This window comes from Oncorhynchus masou, chromosome 1 (assembly GCF_036934945.1).
Source record: "Oncorhynchus masou masou isolate Uvic2021 chromosome 1, UVic_Omas_1.1, whole genome shotgun sequence".
NCBI lineage: Eukaryota > Metazoa > Chordata > Actinopteri > Salmoniformes > Salmonidae > Oncorhynchus > Oncorhynchus masou.
Window position 1 is genome coordinate 69,786,276 of NC_088212.1, and position 23,517 is coordinate 69,809,792.

General features: G+C 42.5%; 2 protein-coding genes and 1 pseudogene across 3 annotated transcripts in view; 2 read left to right on the forward strand and 1 right to left on the reverse strand.

Moving 5' to 3' along the window:
- Positions 1–109: 109 nt before the first annotated feature.
- Positions 110–9,033, reverse strand: LOC135542592 (creatine kinase U-type, mitochondrial-like; annotated as a pseudogene).
- On the forward strand, positions 8,014–11,530 carry LOC135549739 (piggyBac transposable element-derived protein 4-like). Its single transcript, XM_064980000.1, has 2 exons — positions 8,014–8,280; positions 8,924–11,530. Exon 2 carries the CDS (start codon positions 9,349–9,351, stop codon positions 10,621–10,623), a length of 1,275 nt encoding a protein of 424 aa, XP_064836072.1. The 5' UTR covers positions 8,014–8,280; positions 8,924–9,348; the 3' UTR covers positions 10,624–11,530.
- Positions 11,531–15,474: 3,944 nt separating this feature from the next.
- Positions 15,475–23,517, forward strand: part of LOC135549747 (furin-1-like) — a 101,713-nt gene continuing 93,670 nt past the window's right edge. The window contains exons 1-2 of one of the 2 annotated variants that reach the window (XM_064980021.1): positions 15,475–16,173; positions 20,572–20,891. In XM_064980021.1, coding sequence (XP_064836093.1) covers positions 20,679–20,891 — 213 coding nt within the window. In that variant the 5' untranslated portion in view covers positions 15,475–16,173; positions 20,572–20,678. Of the gene's footprint in view, positions 16,174–17,413; positions 17,501–20,571; positions 20,892–23,517 lie in introns of those variants that run through there. The other variant, XM_064980013.1, reaches the window with a different exon arrangement.

The window sequence follows — 23,517 nt, forward strand, 5'->3', positions numbered from 1 at the left end:
AAATTAAAGGAGGACCACAGTTAACGATTTGGATTTATATAGCTTTATTGAAGTATATTGTTTGTGAATGTAAAATCGCAACTCGTGCATCTGCAAGGCCAGTCTCTCTCTACTTGAACTGTGAGATGGGTGCAGGGATTCGGATATCCTGATCTCTCTCCAGTCTCTTCTCACACGCAATCAGGTATTTAACAACATCAATCACATTCTGAACAAGCTGGATCTACATACAACACGCAAACACACATAACCTATTATTTCTCCACTCTCTACAATTGCCTACTAAAGCTGAATATTATGATTGTCACTGTCACTACATTCTATTCTGTGGTGTAGAGATCCAGAGGTCTTACCTCTGATTCACCCAGTCTGACCAGATTAGAGATGTCACAGGTTGTGCCACAGCTGCGGAGTCCACACCGTCCATACCTCTCTTCTGCAGAAGCAGGTTGTCCAGCATCTTCTGAAAACGAGCATCCCAGTAAAGAAAAAATGACAGAAAAAGAGAATTTAGGATCCTGGAATTTGAGGACAGCTCAGCACAGGGATCCCCTTAGCACAGTTTCTTCATATGGTTGTTCATGTGTCAACCCATAGGTGAGTGAGGTGGTAAGGGCCAGACCTTGCAAAGACGAGGCAGGTTGCCCTGAGTCCAATGCCCAGGTTGGAGGGGAAGGTGAGGATGTAACCCAGCCTCTCACTCCACATGAACTCCCAGCCTTTCTCCATGATCAGCCTCGTCACCTGGTGGTGATGTCAACAACAGCTCATAAAAAGACACAACAAAGCATGAAAGGTATAAGTGTCATTTAAGACACAGTTAACATGTGGGTGAAGGCAATGAATCCAATCAGTGATTCTGCTGGGCTCACCTCCTCCAGTCCCCTGTAGAACCTCTCAAACACCCTCTTCATGTTGCTGCCCTTCTCCATCTAGATGACCCGGGTGTGGTCCTCCTCGTTGATCCACAACAGGAAGTTCTCCTGGTTGTTGTGCATTTCAAGACCAACGGGTTATCTCCATAGGTTTCAGCGCTTCTAAAATAGTTTATATTGTTTGGTTTTAGAGTTGTGCTTTTATCAAACCATTATACTTACCAAATGCCCTGTGCATCTGGCCAATTCCTGGCCATTCCTGCACAGGTCAAGAGGGGGGAAACTGGTATATCGAACAGGAAGTGATCTTGTGAACTCCAAAAACAAGTGTTATGCATCTCAGTGATAAAATAAGGAAATGAAACAAATAAAAACAATTCTCCAAAGCAGTGTGTGGTGCAGACTGTGTTTTCCTCACATGAATGAGCAGCTGCTGCTCCTTGTCAGTCATCTGTACTGTCCCTTGAGTTCCCCCTGCAGGATGTTGAGGGCGTCCACCACCAGCTCCACCTCCCGGCGCTCTGCCCAAAAACAGCCAGGGGGCAGGCTCAGCCCTCAGATGCTCAGGCTCGTCCACGTGACGATGACACGTGGCGCTCATCAAACTGACCCGCCCGGATCTGACAAGAGACTGTGGTAAGTACTGGCTCACATGAACAGTTCAGAATGTAGATATGTAGGTCTGGTACCTAGTCAACTGGGTGGTTGATGCAATGACATTTCTATACTTATGTCCATGGACATTCCCATCATTCTGTACATTGCTGGCATCCAGGTCTGTGGGGAGAGATTGTGTATAAATGCATGGCTTTAAAAAAATGAAACCTTGGTAACCAACAGTGATCACAAAGCAAAGGCTTCTGTGTTATTCTTTCCTTTCAATACTTCTCCTCTCTACACACAAAAAGGTGGAATATTGGGAAACTCTGCTATTAATAAGAGTCTGTAGAGCACTTGCCTTCACTTCAAGGTAGAATTGAAAACTACAGTTCATCCCCTTTCATCTAGGTTTTTAGCTGTAACACATTTATAAGGAATGGGTGACGCTCCAATATATGTAGTAGCTTTAGAAAATCTATTTCACGGTGACCGCTATTAGATTTAAAAAATGCACTGAAGTTCCATCAAGATAGGTAGTAGGCACACCAATTCACTATGAAAAGACACAGACCACAAAGGCCGTTGTGATCCATCCCGATAGGACTCCTCGTCTCCGACTACCATGCCAACAGACTTTATGAAGGGCACACAGCTTGGCATAGAGGGAAGATATGTGTCACGTTCTGACCTTTATTTCCTTTGTTTTGTCTTTATTTAGTATGGTCAGGACGTGAGTCGGGGTGGGCATTCTATGTTTATTATAAGATAAAAACTGAAGACTGAAATATAAAACAATAAGCGTGAACATGAACGAAAACCGGCTTAGTATGGTTCTCAATCAGAGGCAGGTGTTGTTAGTTGTCTCTGTTTGAGAATCATACCTAGGTAGCCTGGGTTTCACTTTTGAGTTGTGGGTGTTTGTTTGTGGGTGCTGGTCTGAGGAGGAAGCACGGCAGCGCGGCTGGAAGCCCGAGAGGCAGCCCCAAATATTTCTTGGAGGGTGGCACACGGGGGGTGTGGCAAAGCCAGGTAGGAGACCTGCGCCAACTTCCCGTGCTTACCGGAGAGAGAGAGTGACCGGGCAGGCACCGAGTTATGCAGTGGAGCGCACAGTTTCCCCAGTGCGTGTGCATAGCCGGTGCGGTACATTCCAGCTCCTCGTATCGGCCGGGCTAGAGTGGGCATCGAGCCAGGTGCCATGAAGCCGGCTCTACGCATCTGGTCTCCAGTGCGTCTCCTCGGGCCGGCGTACATGGCACCAGCCTTACGCATGGTGTCCCCGGTTCGCCAGCACAGTCCAGTGCGGGCTATTCCACCTCGCCGCACTGGTCTGGCTACGGGGAGCATTCAACCAGGAAAGGTTGGGCAGGCTCGGTGCTCAAGAGCTCCAGTGCACCTGCACGGTCCGGTCTATGGTGGCAGCCCCAGGCTGTCTCTCCATCTTCTGTCTACAGGTGTTCCCACCTGTCCAGCGCTGCTAGAGCCTTCCTCCTCTCCAGCGCTGCCAGAGTCTCCCGTCTGTCCTGAGCCGCCAGAGTCGCCAGTCTGTCCTGAGCCGCCAGTCTGTCCTGAGCCGCCAGACTGTCCTGAGCCGCCAGAGCCGCCAGTCAGCCAGGAGCCGCCAGTCAGCCAGGAGCCACCAGAGCCGCCAGTCAGCCAGGAGCCACCAGAGCCGCCAGTCAGCCAGGAGCCGCCAGTCAGCCAGGTGCCGCCAGAGCCACCAGTCAGCCAGGAGCCGCCAGAGCCGCCAGTCAGCCAGGAGCCGCAGGTCAGCCAGGAGCTGCCAGAGCCGTCAGTCAACCAGGAGCTGCCAGGGCCGCCAGTCAGCCAGGATCCGCCAGAGCCGCCAGTCAGCCAGGAGCCGCAGGTCAGCCAGGAGCTGCCATAGCCGTCAGTCAGCCAGGAGCTTCCAGAGTCGTCAGCCAGCCAGGAGCTTCCAGAGTCGTCAGCCAGCCAGGAGCTGCCAGAGCCGTCAGTCAGCCAGGCGATGACAGAATCGCCCTTCACTCCAGAGTCTCCCACCTGTCCGCCGCTGCCGGAGTCTCCCGCATGTCCGCCGCTGCCGGAGTCTCCCTCCTGTCCGCCCCTGCCGGAGTCTCCCGCCTGTCTGGCGCTGCCGGAGTCTCCCGCCTGTTCGGCGCAGATAGAAGCTGAGATAGAAGCTGTTTTTCAGTCTCTCGGTCCCAGTTTTGATGCACCTGTACTGACCTCGCCTTCTGGATGATAGCGGGGTGAACAGGCTGTGGCTCGGGTGGGTGTTGTCCTTGATGATCTTTGTGGCCTTCCTGTAACATCGGGTGGTGTAGGTGTCCTGGAGGGCAGGTAGTTTGCCCCCGGTGATACGTTGCGCAGACCTCACTACCCTCTGGAGAGCCTTACGGTTGTGGGCGGAGCAGTTGCCGTACCAGGCGGTGATACAGCCCGCCAGGATGCTCTCGATTGTGCATCTGTAGAAGTTTGTGAGTGCTTTTGGTGACAAGCCGAATTTCTTCAGCCTCCTGAGGTTGAAGAGGCGCTGCTGCGCCTTCTTCACGATGCTGTCTGTGTGAGTGGACCAATTCAGTTTGTCTGTGATGTGTATGCCGAGGAACTTAAAACTTACTACCCTCTCCACTACTGTTCCATCGATGTGGATAGGGGGGTGTTCCCTCTGCTGTTTCCTGAAGTCCACAATCATCTCCTTAGTTTTGTTGACGTTGAGTGTGAGGTTATTGTCCTGACACCACACTCCGAGGGCCCTCACCTCCTCCCTGTAGGCCGTCTCGTCGTTGTTGGTAATCAAGCCTACCACTGTTGTGTCGTCCGCAAACTTGATGATTGAGTTGGAGGCGTGCGTTGCCGCGCAGTCGTGGGTGAACAGGGAGTACAGGAGAGGGCTCAGAACGCACCCTTGTGGGGTCCCAGTGTTGAGGATCAGCGGGGTGGAGATGTTGTTGCCTACCCTCACCACCTGGGGGCGGCCCGTCAGGAAGTCCAGTACCCAGTTGCACAGGGCGGGGTCGAGACCCGGGGTCTCGAGCTTGATGTCGAGCTTTGAGGGTACTATGGTGTTAAATGCCGAGCTGTAGTCGATGAACAGCATTCTCACATAGGTATTCCTCTTGTTCAGATAGGTTAGGGCAGTGTGCAGTGTGGTTGAGATTGCGTCGTCTGTGGACCTATTTGGGCGGTAAGCAAATTGGAGTGGGTCTAGGGTGTCAGGTAGGGTGGAGGTGATATGGTCCTTGACTAGTCTCTCAAAGCACTTCATGATGACGGAAGTGAGTGCTATGGGGCGGTAGTCGTTTAGCTCAGTTACCTTAGCTTTCTTGGGAACAGGAACAATGGTGGCCCTCTTGAAGCATGTGGGAACAGCAGACTGGTATAGGGATTGATTGAATATGTCCGTAAACACACCAGCCAGCTGGTCTGCACATGCTCTGAGGGCGCAGAAGAGGAGGAGGAATGCCGTTACAGTATGAGGTGACTGGCCTTGCAGTTGTTGTGTTTGCGTAAATCAGGGAACTCTTCACTGTAGAAACACTATTGAATTAAGTACAGACAAAAAGGGGGTACAATGATAGCACACCCCTAACGAATGAATAGGTGTTGGAGGCTGTGGACACTGGGATCTGTCACTGTCTGTTTGGGATAACTGGCAGGGTACAGCCTCCTGACTTGAGCTCCTGTGGTGACGTGTTCTCTGTTCAGAAAAAACCCTGCTGTAGCAAATGCCCATACTCCACTAAGAGACAGGACTCCTATGTTGCGCTTCCTAGGTGACCACAGCTTGAAGAAACTGCTTGCCATTTTCCCTGTGAAACATGAGAGGAGAGTGTGTTACTGATACTAGCTGCTGTCCCCTTGATCCTTGATCCTGAAGTACTACTGAAGTAATACTCATCACTACGACTCAAGATCTACACAAAACCTACTGGTGTTACTACTTGATTGCTATTGAAATGTGTGGTAAACCAGTAGTGATTTATGTAGTAATTTAAATACCGGTAGTAATGAGTGATATATTGGGATGTTTCACTACCGTTGAACACTCCATATTTCCTACTCAAATCACTACACAATTCTCCCTTAATGACTACTGTGCAACTACTGAGCTTTTGAGCGTCTACTACTTAAAATCTACACATACCCACACAATTCCTACATGTTCACTATTGGATTACTACACAACGCCTACACATTACTACTATATGCCTATTCAATCCCTATTTAATTACTACTGCCAGTGCCATCTGTGTGTGTAGTGTCACTGCTGAATTGCTCCTGATCCTTTTTAATGTCCTAAATAAACCCTTTAGAATTACTATTGAAAACATTTACTACTGTTTATTCAAAATCACTACTGACATCTTGTTTCACTACTGTGTCACTACTAGACTAGTGCACATTATTGAACTTTTTATTATTATGACATTAATTACATATAAATTACATATTTACACTTTTTTGTTAAACCCTTTGAAGTCTTATCTTCATTCAGCTTTGACTTAACTATCTTCAGATCCTCTTTTTTTTGTTGCAGTCACATTTCTCCACAATTTAACCTTTAGAAAATAAAGATACGCAGCAGTAATATGTAAGCATTGTGTAGTAATACAATTATAAGCCATTATTAATCATCTGCTAACATAAGATCTTAAGTTATCTGGAGTTATTGGAAACTCAATAGTAGACTGTTGGAAAATGATAATTTCAAGATGGATGCCAAAGATATTATACAAGACAATTGGAGGAAAGCCCAACTATTTAAGTCTTATGGGAAATATTGGGAATTAATGAAGTATGAAAGAAGACAAACAGCCACGAAGAGAGCTAAAGAAATTGCTGAACTTAAAAGATTGAGGGAAGATACATTTGTTAAGGAAATACTTTCTCTAATCTCTATGGAGGACCTTGATGAAGAAGAAAGGGTCAGTTATTCTCTTTACAACTAGAAATGGACTGAATGTATGAAGAGAAAGCAAACGGGATATTTTAAAGATCAAGAAGGAGACGGTTGGTGGAAGGTGAAAAGAATACAAAATACTTTTACAATTTAGAAAGAAAGAATTCTGAATTTACATCTATTAATAAGGTCAATATAGATGGTAAAGAAAATGAAAACCCCAAAGATATTTCAAAATATGTTTCAGAATTCTATGGTAAGCTTAATACCAGTAATGCCTGCCCTACTAGTGACATATCTGCCTTTCTAGACTCTGTCAAAGACTGTGCAAAATTCATAGATGAAAACTTCCAAAAGTCTTCTGATTAAATTATTTCTATTAATGAAATAAATAAAAAATAGTTAAAAGAGAACCAATCTCCAGGGAATGATGGCATTATCAGTGAATTCTATAAATATTTTAAGGAGGATATTATTGAATTTATATCTAATGTTTTTAAGGAGGCAATTGATTTAGAGGTCCTGCCTGTTTCTATGACACAAGGCCTAATTTCTGTAATACCCAAATCAAACAAAGATTATATGATGTTAGACAATTGGAGAACAAACCCATTTATGAACAATGATGGAAAGCTACTTGCATCCATATTTGCAGAAAGACTTAAAAAAGGTATTGACCAAATCATTGATGATACCCAGTCTGGTTTTATGAAGAGCAGACATATATGTAATAATATTCTACTAGTATTGTACTTGATAGACAACAATGAGCACATTATGGAAGAAAGCTTTATTTTATTTGTAGACTTTTACAAGGCAGTTGATACAGTTGAACATTATTTCATTTTTGAGACTTCAATTTTTTGGTTTTGGCCGATCCCGGATACGGGATTGAATTCAACAACATACAGTGTTCACCACAAATAGTCATATTAAACATTCATGAAAATACAAGTGTCTCACATGCTTCAAAAGCCTAGAATCTTGCTAATCCACCTGCGTTGTCATATTTAAAAAATAATTTATTGCGAAAGAATAAACTGCGATTATCTGAGCATAGACCCCCATATCAAACTACTTATTCAACCAGCACTTGCTTAACAAAGTCACAGATTGCATTGAAATAAATCGTTTACCTTTGAAAATCTTGCTCTGGTTGCAATCACAAGGCTCATTGTTACACAATGAATGGTCGTTTGTTCAGTTAAATCCATTTTTTATAGCCTAACACGAAACATTTTGTGATCGCTTATCACGTTGAATTTCCTGTCATACAATTTTCAAAGTAACGTCCAACGTAAAGAGACTCTCTTTTCCTCGTCTTTTCCCTCTCTATCCAGTCATGTTTGGCTTACTTGCAATCAACTCTTTGTTAGGGAAGACAATGAACCCTGATGGGCCATTTTGCGGGACCTATTGATATGGTAATACCGATTGGAAGACAACACGGAGGAGCCCATTGCGCACCAATTATATGACCACTGTCTCGTTGAATTGACTCTATTTTAACCCAATGACCACTGATCTTCTTGAAATCTAGCTGGGTAGATAGCCAATGAGCAGATGTAACTGGAAATATCCCATGATTCATTGTTGTAAGACAAACCTATACACTGGAGGCAGGCGTAAAGATTGTTCTTTTGACATTGCCAATTGAACCGTGAAGGAGTGATTCTAATTACGCACAGACGTTTTTCAGTAATTTGCTACTTCAACTGTTTATTTCGCGAATAAAATGGCAAATAAGTCAAAGAAAGTTACCTCTAAGACTAGATACACGAATGTAGAAATTATTTTGGAAGAGATTGCCCGGGATAGTGAGACAGATTTGGCAGAGATTGAAGACTCCATCAGCTCCCATAGTTTCGATTCTGAAACTGAGGACTATTTTTTGAACGGAGAGGACATCGTTTTGGACTGGTAAGTTGCTCTCATGCTAATGCCGTTGTTTGACTTTTATATAAAATATTATTAGTGATTGTTTTTACATTTTATTTGCAAAAATGGCTAAAGTACACGTTAGCTAGCCATTGTGAGTGAGGACCTGTTTCTTTGAGAACGCATGGTCTACCCCAAATAGCCTATTTTGAGGCAGGCCCATTTCACTTTTGCAATTGATGTGGAACAGCACTTTTTATACATGTTTATTATAGCTGTTTTTACATTTCATTAGCAATATATAGCGATGTAATGAAATGGCTAAAGTACACGTTAGCTAGCCATTGTGAGTGAGGGTCAGATTCTTTGAGAACGCATGGTCTACCCAAATAGCCTATTTTGAGGCAGGCCCACATCAATTGCCAAAGTGATATGGAACAGCACTTTATGTTCCCTGTACTCTATATGTATGTTTATTATAGCTGTTGATATAGGGCTACTCCCTGTACTCTATATGCATGTTTATTATAGCTGTTGATACAGGGCTACTCCCTGTACTCTATATGCATGTTTATTATAGCTGTTGATACAGGGCTACTCCCTGTACTCTATATGTATGTTTATTATAGCTGTTGATACAGGGCTCATATGTGAAACTATTCTAACTGAACATTATCTTTCACAGTGGCACTGACTCCGACTGGGAGCCCCCAGTGCCAAGGTGTCCATCCCCCTCTGAAGCTGGTTCATCCAGCTGTACCCCTGCTGTCTCTGGCTCCACACCTCCCGGGCCATCTAGAGGTGTGAAGAGTAAGAGGGGAAGTGTGCCACCCACTAACAGAGGGACAGAAGGGCGTTGGCACACCGTCCTAGAAGATGATGTGGAGCCACCACAACCAACTTTTAGGCCGATAAGGAAGCCAGGACCTCAGGTGAACCCGACCTCCACTTACACCCCCCTTCAGCTTTTCCAACTGTTTTTTACACCATCTGTTGTAGGTTCGCTCAACACAAATAAGAATGGGAAGAAGAAACAAGCGGGCAAAAAGGTAGCATGGAAGCCCATATCCATGTCAAGAGTTTTTCTGCTACCTTTCTCTGGTCATCTACATGGGGCTGGTGAAGCTGAAAAGCCTGAAGGACTACTGGAAAACATCAGCTCTGTACAAATTGCCTTTCCCCATGACTGTTATGTCCTGCAAAAAGTTTCTGATTATTTCACAGGCGCTTCACATCAGTGACCCAAAGGTTGATGAAGAGAATGAGAAGAAGAGGGGCACAGCAGCGTTTGATAGACTGTGCAATATCAAGCCGCTCTACCACAGCATTGTTAAGGCCTGCAAGGCGTATTTTCAGCCAGCCCAGAACGTGTCAATCGATGAGAGGATGGTATCCTCAAAGGCCAGAATTGGACTCAAACAGTACATGAGAAACAAACCAACCAAGTGGGGTTACAAGCTGTTTGTTTTGGCTGATTCTGCATGTGCCTACACATGCAATTTCTTTGTCTACGAGGGGAAGAACAGTTTTGCTACCGGTAAGGGACTCAGCTATGACTCTGTAATGGCGTTATTGGATGTTCAACTGCTAGGGAAGGGTTACAAACTGTTTGTGGATAACTTCTACACAAGCCCTACCCTGTTTGCAGACCTAAGGAAGCTGGATGTATGGGCTTGTGGCACCATTCGTACCAACAGGGTGGGCTTTCCAAAGACGAAGGTGAACGACATGCCTGAGCGGAGGAGCATGCGATGGATCCGTGAAGATGGCCTGCTTTTTGTAAAGTGGATGGATACCAGAGAGGTGGTGATGTGCTCCACTATCCACAAGTTCTTCAGTGGAGATAGTGTTGTCAGGCGTGTGAAGGACGGTGCCGGGGCATGGACCACCAAAAATGTCCCCATTCCAACTGCAGTGAAGGACTACAACAAGAGCATGGGAGGAGTCGACCTTTCGGACGCGCTAATCGGCTACTACAATGTTCTCCACAAGACAATGAAATGGTACAAGACCTTCTTCTATCATTTCATCGACATTGCCGTAGTGAATGCATTCATCCTACACAAGGAAATGGCAACGAGCTGTGGAAAGCCCTTCCTCTCACAGAAAGACTTCAGAGAGCAGCTCATCAAGGAGCTTGCTGGCTACAGCACCACTGCAGCAAGCCCTGTCCCTTCTGCTCCTGCCACAAGTGTTCATCTGCCCAAATATATTTGTGCAGGCATGGATGTGCCTAAGGGCCAAAAGGGCACAGCATGGAGGCGTTGCTGTGTTGTTTGCAAGATGAAGTCTCCCATCACATGCAGCACATGCTCGGTGACCCTCTGCTTTACATCAGAGAGAGACTGCTATGGCATCTGGCATCAGCAGCAGAACATTGTCTAGAGTTTTGGCAATGTTGGTGGGGTTATATGGCAAAGTGGGTCTGCGGTCTAGCTGAGAACACCAGTCTGCAGTCTAGCTGAGAACACCAGTCTGCATTCTAGCTGAGCTAGGGTCATTATGTTATATCTGTAGTATTTTTCCTGTCTTACCTGGTGTCTTGTGTGAATTTAAGTCTGCTCTCTTTCTCTCCTTCTTTCTCTCGGTGGACTTGAACCCCTGGGACAATGCTTCAGGACTACCTGCCATGATGACTCCTTGCTGTCCCCAGTCCACCTGGCCTTGCCGCTGTTCCAGTTTCAACTGTTCTGCCTGCTGCTATGGAACCCTAAACTGTTAATTTTTTCTCCTGAGGTGCTGTCCTGTTTCACACTACAAAAACACTGATCTCCACCCCTCATTGCCTTGTTTCTTCCTAGGTTTTTGCCTTTCTAGGTTGTTTTTCTTAGCCACCGTGCTTCTACACCTGCATTGCATGCTGTTTGGGGTTTTAGGCTGGGGCTATGTAAATAGATTTGATAGAGGACTGAGGGTGTGTAAAAGTGTGTAAATAGTTACCCATGTTTATTTGTAAATGTATGTATATATTTTGTTTTTCATAACATTTTTTCCCCCAAAATTTTTTTACATTTTTGTGGGGGGGTGTGTTAGAGTACCATTTTGGTATTTTGTATATAGTTATTGGTTTCAAAATGTGTACTTCACCAATTTGGTCACTTGGGTACATTTGGGTAACTTGTGTGGGACACCTGGGTGACTTCACAATAAATGTTATGTAGCACACTCATTTTGGAAGTTATCATTTTGAAATTTTGCACAGGTCCTGTTGCCCTCTTAATTTTTGCACTAAAATTGTCCCCATCGTCTTATCTGCATTTTTGTTTTATCTTGTTCACTTGAAAGATGATACAAAAATAAATAGAAAAAATGACTTTTTTTACATAGTTTTATCTAAACCAGATCTATTGTGTGTTATTCTCCTACATTCAATTCACATTTATAAACTTCAGTGTTTTCTTTCAAATGGTACCAAGAATATGCATATACTTGGTTCTGTGCCTGAGCTACAGGCTGTTAGATTTGGGTATGTCTTCAGGCGGAAATTGCACAAAGTAGGGGGGTAGTCTTAAGAGGTTTTAAGACACTTTACAATAATAGTAATTCGACATTAGACGTGGAATTAAACAAGGATGCCCGATATCTCCTTTCTTATTTTTATTGGTCACACAAGTTATGGCACTTCATATAAATAAGGATAGTTTAAGGGGAATTGAGATACAAGACAAGATAATGTTCACAATTGGCTGACGACACCAGCATTTTTTAAAAAGATCATAATGAAGTCAAGAAAGCTATTGAGTGTATTAATGCCTTCACATATGTATCGGGTTTCTCTGAATATTAGGAAATGTGAATTATTTGCGTTGAAAAGACGTGACTTAAACTCAGTATGCAATATCCCTATAAAAGATTTGTTTACGTATCTTGGTATTACAGTTAGCAAAGATCAGAAAGAAATGGCCAGCTTAAATGTCTCTCCTATTGTAGAGAAAATTGGATAGAGATTTAACTCCTGGTTATTAAGAGATGTTCATCTTTATCAAAATCTGAAGGTCTGTCCAGATGAGTTTACACCTCCATTGCCTTGGATGTTCCTCTGTCAGTAACTAAAATGGTTGATACTCAATTATTTAACTTCATATGGAAGAATAAACCTCATTTAAGAAAAGTGGTAATATGTAAAACCCAAGGCGAGGGAGGGTTGAATGCTCTGGATTTTAAAACCTCTAATATATTTAAGATTAAATGGATACAAAACTATTTAAGAAATAAGGATTGCATCTGGAATATCATCCCTAATTTAATATTCCAACAAATTGGTGGTCTAGAATTCTTACTCAAATGCAACTTTGTGGATAAAATCCATATTAAGCTTGCAAACTTTCATAAACAAGTACTTCTAAGTTGGAACTTCATGTACAAACACAATTTTTCCCCTCATAGGTATATAATCTGGAATAATAAAGATTTTGACAAAACATTATTTGGGTTAAACAATTATTGAATAGTGATGGACAACTATATGATTATCCAGAATTTATTAGAACACACAATGTTACATTCACAATGTTACATTCAGTATCAAATTGTTGTTAGAGCTGTACCTAAAGGTGCTATTCTTCTTTTAGGAGAATATAACAATACTCCAAGTGCAACTGTTGAGGATTTTGTAGCCTCAATGCAATTAGAAGGAATTGACATTTTAAACTATAAATGTAATAACATGTATATAAGAAAACAATGTCAATATGTTACTATTCCCTCTGCTAAAACGTACTGGAATGCAGCCCTAGGACAAGTGAACTGGAATGCAGCTCTAGGACAAGTGAACTGGAATGCAGCCCTAGGACAAGTGCACTGGAATGCAGCCCTAGGACAAGTGAACTGGAATGCAGCCCTAGGACAAGGGAACTGGAATGCAGCTCTAGGACAAGGGAACTGGAATGCAGCTCTAGGACAAGTGAACTGGAACAAAGTTTTGTTGTTATCTGGTAAATATTGTATATCTAATAAGGTGAAAGAAGTATCATACAAACTCATTCATAGAATCTACCCTGTAAAGACCTTTATTATACACAGATTTAAATTAGCTATTGATAACAAATGTGTATTTTGTGATTGTAACCCAGAGACACTTGACCATTTATTTTGGGACTGCTCTTATGTCAGAAGATTTTGGAGTGAAAGAGTCTGATATTATGTTTTACTTTGAACCTAATGATATGGACCCTGATTTAACATTCATTGCTAATTTGTTTATCTTTCATGGAAGATTATTTGTCCATAAAAGGAAGTGGGCAGAGAACAAACCCCTCTTCACATTATTTAAGATAGAATTGAAATATTATTTTGAAATTATCAGTAAATGTAAAAACAAAAAAGCAATATGCACCATGAAAGTATTTCACAAATTGAAAATGTATCTTGATATGTAACACCCCTGTCTGTTAGGTTTATGTACTCTTGTTTGTATATTTCAGTTTTCTTTTGTATTTGTTGTGTTCACAATGAAAATACAAATACAAAAATATTTCATTTAACATTCTAGAACACAACTGTTGACGATCAGGGGGCGCGCTGAACGTAACCACTGCTAGTATTCAACCAGCCGCAAGATGGAGGTATTATTCCTAAAGGTTTTAGCTAAACTTTTATTTTAGTCGACCACTGATCAATGTTCGGTGGAAGATTAGTACACTTTTTAAAATTCATGTTCAATCTATTTACTAACAGGGTTGCAATTGTATTTAGCCTTGGCTCAGACAAGTCAAGGAAAGTGACCAGATAGAAAAGTATAATAATGTCGTTGATTGGTTGAGTAAACGGGCATAATTAGGCTACAGTTTGCGCCAATGGCGCGACCTGAACGCCACGCGGTAGGATATTCAACAGCGTGTGCATGATTACACGCTCCATCCTTTTGCAGCCATTAAATGGCAGTGAGCACCAATATACTCCAACAGCCAGGTGGGTAGCAGTGGGCTGGGGTGGAAGGGTTTGCTTTGTTTGAGTTCTTATTGAAAGGCTCCTCAGCTCAGAGCTTTTGAAAACGAATTTGTAGTGGTGCACATCACTGCTTGTTTTAGGGCTGTGAGTGAGGGCCCTACTATTTAAAACCTAAACCATAATGAATAAAGGTGTGTTATCACAATGTAATGCATATAGACTATATTGCTATATTATGATGCATATCTGATGTTCATCTAAATGAAAACATCCCCCCCAAAAAACATTCTTAACACTGCAGACAATATCATATTTCGGAAACAAAACATCCATCACTCATGCTGCCAAAATACCCTCTTAAAACTAACTATCTACTGATCCTTGACTTCAGAGATGTCATTTACAAAATAGCCTCCAACACTCTACTCAGCAAATTGGATGCAGTCTATCACATTACCGTCCGTTTTGTCACCAAAGTCCCATATACTACCCACCACTGCGACCTGTATGCTCTCGTTGGATGGCCCTGGCTTCATATTCGTCGCCAAACCCACTGGCTCCAGGTTATCTATATATCTTTGCTAGGTAAAGCCCCGCCTTATCTCAGCTCACTGGTCACCATAGCAACACCCACCTGTAGCACGTGCTCCAGCAGGTATATTTCACTGGTCACCGCCAAAGCCTACTCCTCCTTTGGCCGCCTTTCCTCCAGTTCTCTGCTGCCAATGACAGGAATAATTGCAAAACTCACTGAAGCTGGAGACTTATATCTCCCTCACTAACTCTAAGCATCAGAGCAACTTACAGATCATTGCACCTGTACATATTCCATCTGTAAATAGCCCGTCCAACTACCTCATCCCCATATTGTTTTTTTGTATTTTTTTTTCTCCTATGCACCCCAGTATCTCTACTTGCACATTAATCTTCTGCACATCTATCACTCCAGTGTTTATTTGCTAAATTGTAATTATTTCACCACTACGGCCTATTTATTGCCTCACCTCCCTAATCTTACTTAATTTGCACACACTGTATATATACTTTTCTATTGCGTTATTGACTGTACGTTTGTTTATTCCATGTGTAACTTTGTGTTGTTGTTTGTGTCGCACTGCTTTGCTTGATCTTGGCCAGGTCGAGGTTGTAAATGAGAACTTGTTCTCAACTGGCCTACTTGGTTAAATAAAGGTGAAATAAAACATAAAAATAAATTGTTATAGATTATACCAACAGATGGCGATATACTACTGTGTATATTACTCTTGGGCAGTAGGTGTGTCCAAATCCTGTGCATGTTCCCCTTGCCCTCGGTCGCCATGACGTACTTCCTGAGGGGCTACATGATGTGGACCCCTCAGCTGTTTTGAGAGGGTTCATGGAATCATGTTAATTTTTTATTTATTTTGTAACCATTAACAATGTAGTATGGTAGTTGTAAGAGTATATTCGATTCATTAGTATATCAAAGAAGACAGGGGATCATGCATAATGTAAACGGGAACTGGTAAACCTACAGAATAAACCCTCCCAAGGCATTGGAAAGTTTCCTGATAATTGAGGCGCTCATGGGGAGTTTTGTACTGGTGTGCCTTCGTTCCTGGAAGAGGCCAGACTAGTTGGTTAGTGCGAGGAGTGTGCTTTGCCTGTCATCGGTATTGTCTTGTCCCTATCTACAGAGACACTCGGGCTGTAACGGTGTCCGCTAGAAGGGCATTACGAGCCTGGCCGTAACGTTAGCTGAAACTTGACGCCGTCGATCCCGGTTGTTGTTTTGTGGATTGGGTTTATTTGAAATTATATTCCGTTTACGGTCCAATTCGGAACGATCAGAGAAACAGAAGGCTGGGATTAAACACAGGGGAGAAATTGGGTGAAAGAGCGCGTAGCGCCGCAGAATCGCAGTAGGCTACATTGCATCAAGTAGTTGTAGCTGATAACGCGATACAGTGTTACTTTACTGAAATACCAGCGGGAGACGATTCAGGAATTTATTGTATTCGAAGTTTTTCGCCAAACCGTTTGCAGTTTTCAAGGACATTTGTGGTAAGTTAACGTTTTTTTTTTCATGCAATAATAAGCCACTTCTGATATGAACCATAATTGTTGTCATATAATGAAATTTGAATGCTTTAGTGAAACGTTGTGTAACTTTTTGAGCTACGAGCAGAAGTTTTATAGCCTAACTGGGCATGTTGACTCTGGTATGACTGTCAAAAGAGGAGATATTCAATGTTTTGTGCCCAATTTTAAGAAAGGCCTCTTGAAAGATTTTTAAAATTTGAATTGTCGCTTGCTTGCGTAGAAGTGTATATTCAGTGGAGAAAACGCCTTGTTACTCTATATGATAAAGGCATTGTTCATGGTAATTAAACACTTTCCTTATGACATAGCATATTAATTATCTGCAAGCAACATGCAGTGAGTGGAGTGTTAGTGGAGCTCAAGACAAGAAGACAGAATATTGTAATATGCTGTAAATGTTAACCTTAGGACCTGGGTACTCTTTGTGGATTGTGATGCAAATGTATTGTCTTCATCATATATTAAGTGATTAGCACCTTTTAAGTGCCCCTATCATGTCTCTGGGTTAGTGTGTGTCAGAGCTTGGCTGTCCTCTCGAGTTCCAATTTGCCTTTGGGGAAAGTGCAAATAACCACTGGGCCCTGTGAAAGTTTGTTCCTGTTTGATATTTGTTGACTTTTTAGCCATTCCTCAACTCCTGAGCCAGTGGCCATGTTTTGATTGCTATTAGGGAGACCTGACACCTCTGGCAGGGGGAAATGCTGAAGGATTCTAACCTAGGGCACTGCTCTGTGGTTTGCCAATGTTATCTCCTGGGCCATCACCATCTGCAGTTTGACTTACACTTGGTGAAATTATCACCCTAGGATGTAATGTTTTCCATTTGGCCTTTGGTGACCCTTTTAGATCATTTCAAGCAGAGTTGTGACATGTATGACTTCTTTCTGATTTTGATTCACATCTATCTGTTATCGCTTCTGCAGTTTTATAATAGTTGCTGCCAAACTTTGATGTATGGTATCATTTACTCTGCTAACACTGGCAGAAAAATGTCTGGTTCCCCACTTTCTCCTGCGAGCAGTAAAGTAGTTGAGCTTTTGTTATTCCACGGTATATGGTTTTTATACTGACATTAAACTCCGGCTGAACGGTTGAGTGCCCAGATGAGGTCACTAGGGGCCCAGATGAGGTCACTAGGGGCCCAGATGAGGTCACTAGGGGCGGGTGTACTTTGAGCCATGCATGTCTGTGAACGTTAAAGGGAGGCTTGGGGAAGGTGCACACCTCTGTCTGTGTGTGCTGCCTCCGCATCAGAATCACAACAACCACAATAGTCTGAAACTCAAAGGTGAGCTGCATATTTTACTGCTTTTTTTCCCTTGAAAGTGTTATGCTGTTAAGACAGTAGTTTTCTTTAGTGCATTTAGAGAGAACCCAGTGAGTTTAATCAACATTTTATTCTTAAGTATTGTGTCTTTTTTGTAGCCTCTTAAACTGGAATGTTTTGGTCTCTGAGCTCGACAAACAAGTTGTTTTGCCAGAAGCTAATTATCACTCTGAGCATGTGGTTTAGCAGATTTTAAGCCAATGCTTAATCTGGACCTTTGCTCTGTCTTTAGTATTGCAAATAATTCTCTAAGTGTATCCTAAATCTTTGGGGACAAAAGCTTTGGTGTGCCCAAATAAATAAATGAACCATAGAGAATCTGACTGATTCGTGGTCATTCACAGAGGAACGGTCTGACTGTACACACTGTCTAACTTTGTGTTTGCTGCTCTGATACCATTGGCTACAGTTGGCAGAGCAAACTCCTCTCATAATTGTGGTAGCATCGCAGCTCTTTTGCCCTGCAGGGTTCCACATGCACTGAGGTTTAGGGAACAATGGGCCAAATAGTGTGTCTGAGCGAGATATAATGGCTTTTATGTGGTTTAAATGTTTCTCATTACTGAGCTAAGGCTTTTTTCATTGTTTTGCCATGTATTTTTTTCTCAGAACTTTTTCTCTGAAGCTAGTAATGTCAATCATCACTGTGGAATAATTGGAATGTCAGTTTCTTGTTTCTTGAGCTGTCAATCTGGGCATATTCCTGCTATTGTAACAGTGTGGTACTTTGTCATTTATAGTTAAAATGGCATTGTATTTGGTGGCTTTGGCCAAGTGTTCTGTCAGAATAATACATCCGTTCTGGAAGCTGAAGCTGACCCACCTGACTATTTTCATACTGGTACTTTTTGTATAGAGCTGTTTTTGAAATCTTCAGTGATGAAAAGATTCATCACCCCCTCTAAAATAAAATACAATGATGTTGCTGGCCAGTACAACAGCAGAACAAGGCATTGCGTAAAGTGGAAATGTTGCTGCTTGTTAGGTGGGTATGTTTTGTCGCGTCTATTGGAACAGCTGTAACAGAACACGCTGCCTGGAGTATTGGACAGGGATTTGATGGCCATTCTGTCAATGGATTTCACACACCCTAGGGACTAGTAGTATTTCAACTAGTTCTTTGAAATGTTTTCATTGAATGAAATAACCTGGAATGCATCAAATGTTCATTCAGATAAGTATTTAGTCTTGTTTGTAGCCTTTTAGACTGGAATGTTTTGGTCTCTGAGCTTGATAAACAAGTTGTTTTGCCAGAAGCTAATGTCAACCTGACCATGTGGTTTAGCAGGTTTTAAACCAATGCTTAATCTAGACCTCTGCATTGGGTCTTTAGCATTGCAAAGAATTCTCTAAGTGGATCATACATCTTTGGGCACGAAGAAGCTTTGGTTTATTTTATGTAATGATATTTGTGATGGAATTAGGATGCTACAGTACAAACTTAAACATTTAGTTATGAGTAAGTGTATGAGTCAGTAGGGATTTTTCCTCATCCCTATAAATTGTCTGAAAGGCGCAGTCAGAAGTAGTTTTATTTGGAGAATAGTTATTTGTAACTAACGGCCAGTAGGTCTATAGCTAGATCAGTATAGAAGAGATTTTAACTGTGCCATGCTTCTTTCTACCTTTGCCTGCTATTTTAAGCTTAAATGGGTTTAATCCTCCAGGATTTTTCACACAGCTTCTCATTTAGCATATTCTTGCCAAGCAACACTATCTCTCTGCATTGTTTCTGCATTTGAAGACATTGTCTTTTTTCCAGACGCTTTGTAATTTGCATTTATTGGGTTTCAATTGCCGAAAGCGCTTCAAAGGGGAGCCGAGCCTTGCATGTTTTTTCATGTTTTCTTCTTTCAAATTTCCTGTGTGGAGCTTGAGCCTACGAGTGTCCAAGGTTCCTCAGCCAGAGCCCCATCCCAGCTGAGGTCTCATAACTGACTGCCAATGGCTAACACTCATCCTCATAGGGAAGACCAGCTGAAATCTCCCCATCACTCTCTCTCTCTCGGACTCTCTCCGTGACTCATCATCATCCGATTTCCTTTTGGAAGATCGAGCTGGAAATGAAATGTTATGTTCAATGAAAAATCTTCTTGGAAGGTTGAGGAACAGGTAGGGCCAGTGTTCTTTGTAGCTTTTTGGAGAAGTAATGGATGCACGGAAGCTTCAAAGCAGTCTCAACCTCATTCTCTGAAGTCAGCTGTGCTATATTTATTCATTGGTTTCACTCTGAACACCTCTCAAACTAGTGGTTAAGGATCTCTATGGGGTTGGACAGTGTTTTCATGATTCCAGTTCACAATGCCATTTTACTTGGAAAAGTTTTCTCATTAATGAAGACCTAGACTAGTCATTGCTGAGTGACCTTTGGTCATTGCTGGGCGAAGGTCTTCTATCTTGGCTTACAGAAGGAGAGGGGAAGTAGAATAGTACATGTGTGATCCATAAGCTTTGCATAATGCATGGTAAGAGACATCCACTCCTCCAGTGCTGAGAAAAGCAAGGTTAGGAGGAAAATAATATTTCAACTGTCATGGATTTGTTTTTAGTTTGTCAGGTGAACAGGCAGTTGAAAAGTCTGCCCCCCCCCCCCCCCCCACGCACACACAGTCTTTATTTGCAATCAACATTTTCATGCTATAGAAATTGGAATGGACTCCTTTCCTTAAACTAATGATTATTTTCTTTCAAAGTGCCTTTTGTAATTCCAAATACAATACGTGTTTAATTGTCATAGCTTCACTGAAAGGGAGAAGAAAGGACCTTGGACTCCTTCAACTCAAGTCTGTTGTTAATCTGGTATTGTTCCATTGTGAATTTTGACATCTTCACGTCACTCCGCTTTCCTTTTTGTAATGCTGTTGTCATGGTTGCGATGTAACAAGTCAGCAAAACTTGGCAGGATTGTCTTCCTTCTGACAATACATGCTGCTTCAGCTCACTATTACAAAGCTCTGAATAGACGTTGTTGGAGTTGTTTTTCTCATTGTGCTGAGCTCTGCTACATGTTGTAACACTCTCTTTCTTCTTAGGTGATCCCGGTGCAGTGACTGTCCTGTGACGTCTCTCTGCACCCCTGTATGTCCCCTGGCCTATCATAAAGACTCTGAGCTCTGGGACTTCGCTGTTGTAGGACCCTATGGCTCTGGGCCTTCCGTCCTCCTCCATGGGCCTTTGGTCATGGCTGGCTGAACGGCTGCTGCTGGGACCATTGCTGGTCCTGCTGGTGTCTGGGCTGGGCATGGCCCTTGGTCAGAGGGTTTACACCAACACATGGGCCGTCCACATCGCTGGAGGACCAGACGAGGCTGACCGCATTGCCAGTAAACATGGCTTCGTCAACCATGGCAATGTGAGTTGTTGGGGATTTTTTTTACCCTCTTTTGTTTGTGTCTTTGTGGGTTTTTTGTCGAAGTGAATAATTAGGGAACATCTACTGCAGAAAGTGCTGATCTCGACCGCTTTTCCCACATTGCCTGTTAGTGCCAAAATACCTGACCCCAAATTGGCTTAAATATTTATTACACTTGGAAGTTGCCAAGCCTCCGAGGCACTCGGAACCAATTGAATTATATCACTTTACTAGAGCAGAAAAAATACTTACAGTTGAAGTCGGAAGTTTACATACACCTTAGCCAAATGCAGTTAAACTCCGTTTTTCACAATTCCTGACATTTAATCCTATTAAAAATTCCCTGTCTTAAGTCAGTTAGGATCACCACTTTATTTTAAGAATGTGAAATGTCAGAATAATAGTAGTGATTTATTTCAGCTTTTATTTTTTTCATCACATTCCCAGTGGGTCAGAAGTTTACATACACTCAATTAGTATTTGGTAGCATTGCCTATAAATTGTTGGGTCAAACATTTCAGGTAGACTTCCACGAGCTTCCCACAATAAGTTGGGTGAATTTCGGCCCATTCCTCCTGACAGAGCTGATGGAACTGAGTCAGGTCTGTAGGCCTCCTTGCTCGCACATGCTTTCAGTTCTGCCCACACATTTTCTATAGGGTTGAGGTCAGGGCTTTGTGATGGCCACTCCAATTCCTTGACTTTGTTGTGCTTAAGCCATTTTGCCACAACTTTGGAAGTATGCTTGGGGTCATTGTCCATTTGGAAGACCCATTTGCGACTAAGCTTTAACTTCCTGACTGATGTTGCTTCAATATATCCACATAATTTTCATTCCTCTTGAAGCCATCTATTTTGTGAAGTGCACCAGTCCCTCCTGCAGCAAAGCACCCCAACAACATGATGCTGCCACCCCGGTGCTTCACGGTTGGGATGGTGTTCTTCGGCCTGCAAGCCTCCTCCCTTTTCCTCCAAACACAAAGATGATCATTATGGCCAAACAGTTCTATTTTTGTTTCATCAGACTATAGGACACTTCTTCAAAAAGTATGATCTTTGTCCCCATGTGCAGTTGAAAACTGTAGTCTGGCTTTTTTATGACGGTTTTGGAGCAGTGGCTTCTTTCTTGCTGAGCGGCCTTTCAGGTTATGTCAATATAGGACTCGTTTTACTGTGGATATAGATACTTTTGTACCTGTTTCCTCCAGCGTCTTCACAAGGTCCTTTGCTGTTCTGGGATTGATTTGCACTTTTCGCACCAAAGTACGTTCATCTCTAGGACACAGAACGCGTCTCCTTCCTAAGCGGTATGACGGCTGCGTGGTCCCATAGTGTTTATACTAGCATACTATTGTTTGTACAGATGAACGTGGTACCTTCAGGCGTTTGGAAATTGCTCCCAAGGATGAACCAGACTTATGGAGGTCTACAATTCTTTTCTGAGGTCTTGGCTGATTTATTTTGATTTTCCCATGATGTCAAGCAAAGAGGCACTGGGTTTGAAAGTAGGCCTTGACATGCATCCACAGGTACACCTCCAATTGATTCAAATGATGTCAATTAGCCTATCAGAAGCTTCTAAAGCCATGACATCATTTTCTGAAATTTTCCAAGCTGTTTAAAGGCACATTCAACTTAGTGAATGTGAACTTCTAACACACTGGAATTGTGATACAGTGAAATAATCTATCTGCAAACAATTGTTGGAAACATTACTTGCATCATGCACAAAGTAGATGTCCTAACCGACTTGCCAAAACTATAGTTTGTTAACAAGATATGTGTGGAGTGTTTGAAAAACGAGTTTTAATGACTCCAACCTAAGTGTATGTAAACTTCCGACTTCAACTGTATCTTTTAAAAACATATTATGTATAGGAGTAATATTGAGAATGTTGTATGGCATTTATGTCCCATATAACTTGCACAATGCAGTGCTTCTTCTGGAGATTTAGGCTAAATATTAGTGTACCAGAGGCAGTGGTCCTTATAGAAACCCCTCTCTGACTGTTTAGTTTCAGTTCATCCATTCCAGAGAAATGACTCACCCAAACAGACTAAACACAGTTACCTGAATGACTACAGTATTGCCTTTCTGGGTAAGATGTATTTTCTGTTACTCTCTTACTGAGAGTGGCTGACCACAACCTCCATACGAATCAAGTCACATTTTATTGGTCACATACACGTTTTTAGCAGATGTTATTGTGAGTGTAGCGAAATGGTTGAATCACACACCTGTGTGTGTCTGTAGAGATCTCTGTATTGTCCTGAAAGCTTCACTCATCTCTCTGCTTTTCATACAGCTTTTAATCTCATTGCTTAAGGGGAGGAGGCCTTCAAAGTTTGCCATATGCTCAGCCTGCTGTTTTGTTTGTGGTAAAAGAGTTCATCAGAAAATGACCTCCCTCGTCTCTCTGACACGTTAGCATTCTCAACACTACCACAGTCTTCCATACTTTTCTGTTTCTTTTCAATGAAACATCCCACAAACTTATTTCTGTGGTGTTCTTCCTTTGTGGCAGATGAGAGGCAAGTCATGGTACATTTAATGTGGTGTTAACAGAACTCTTTGAACTAGCCATCAGACTCTTCCCTCTCGTCTCCTCAATGCGCTGTGTTGTGG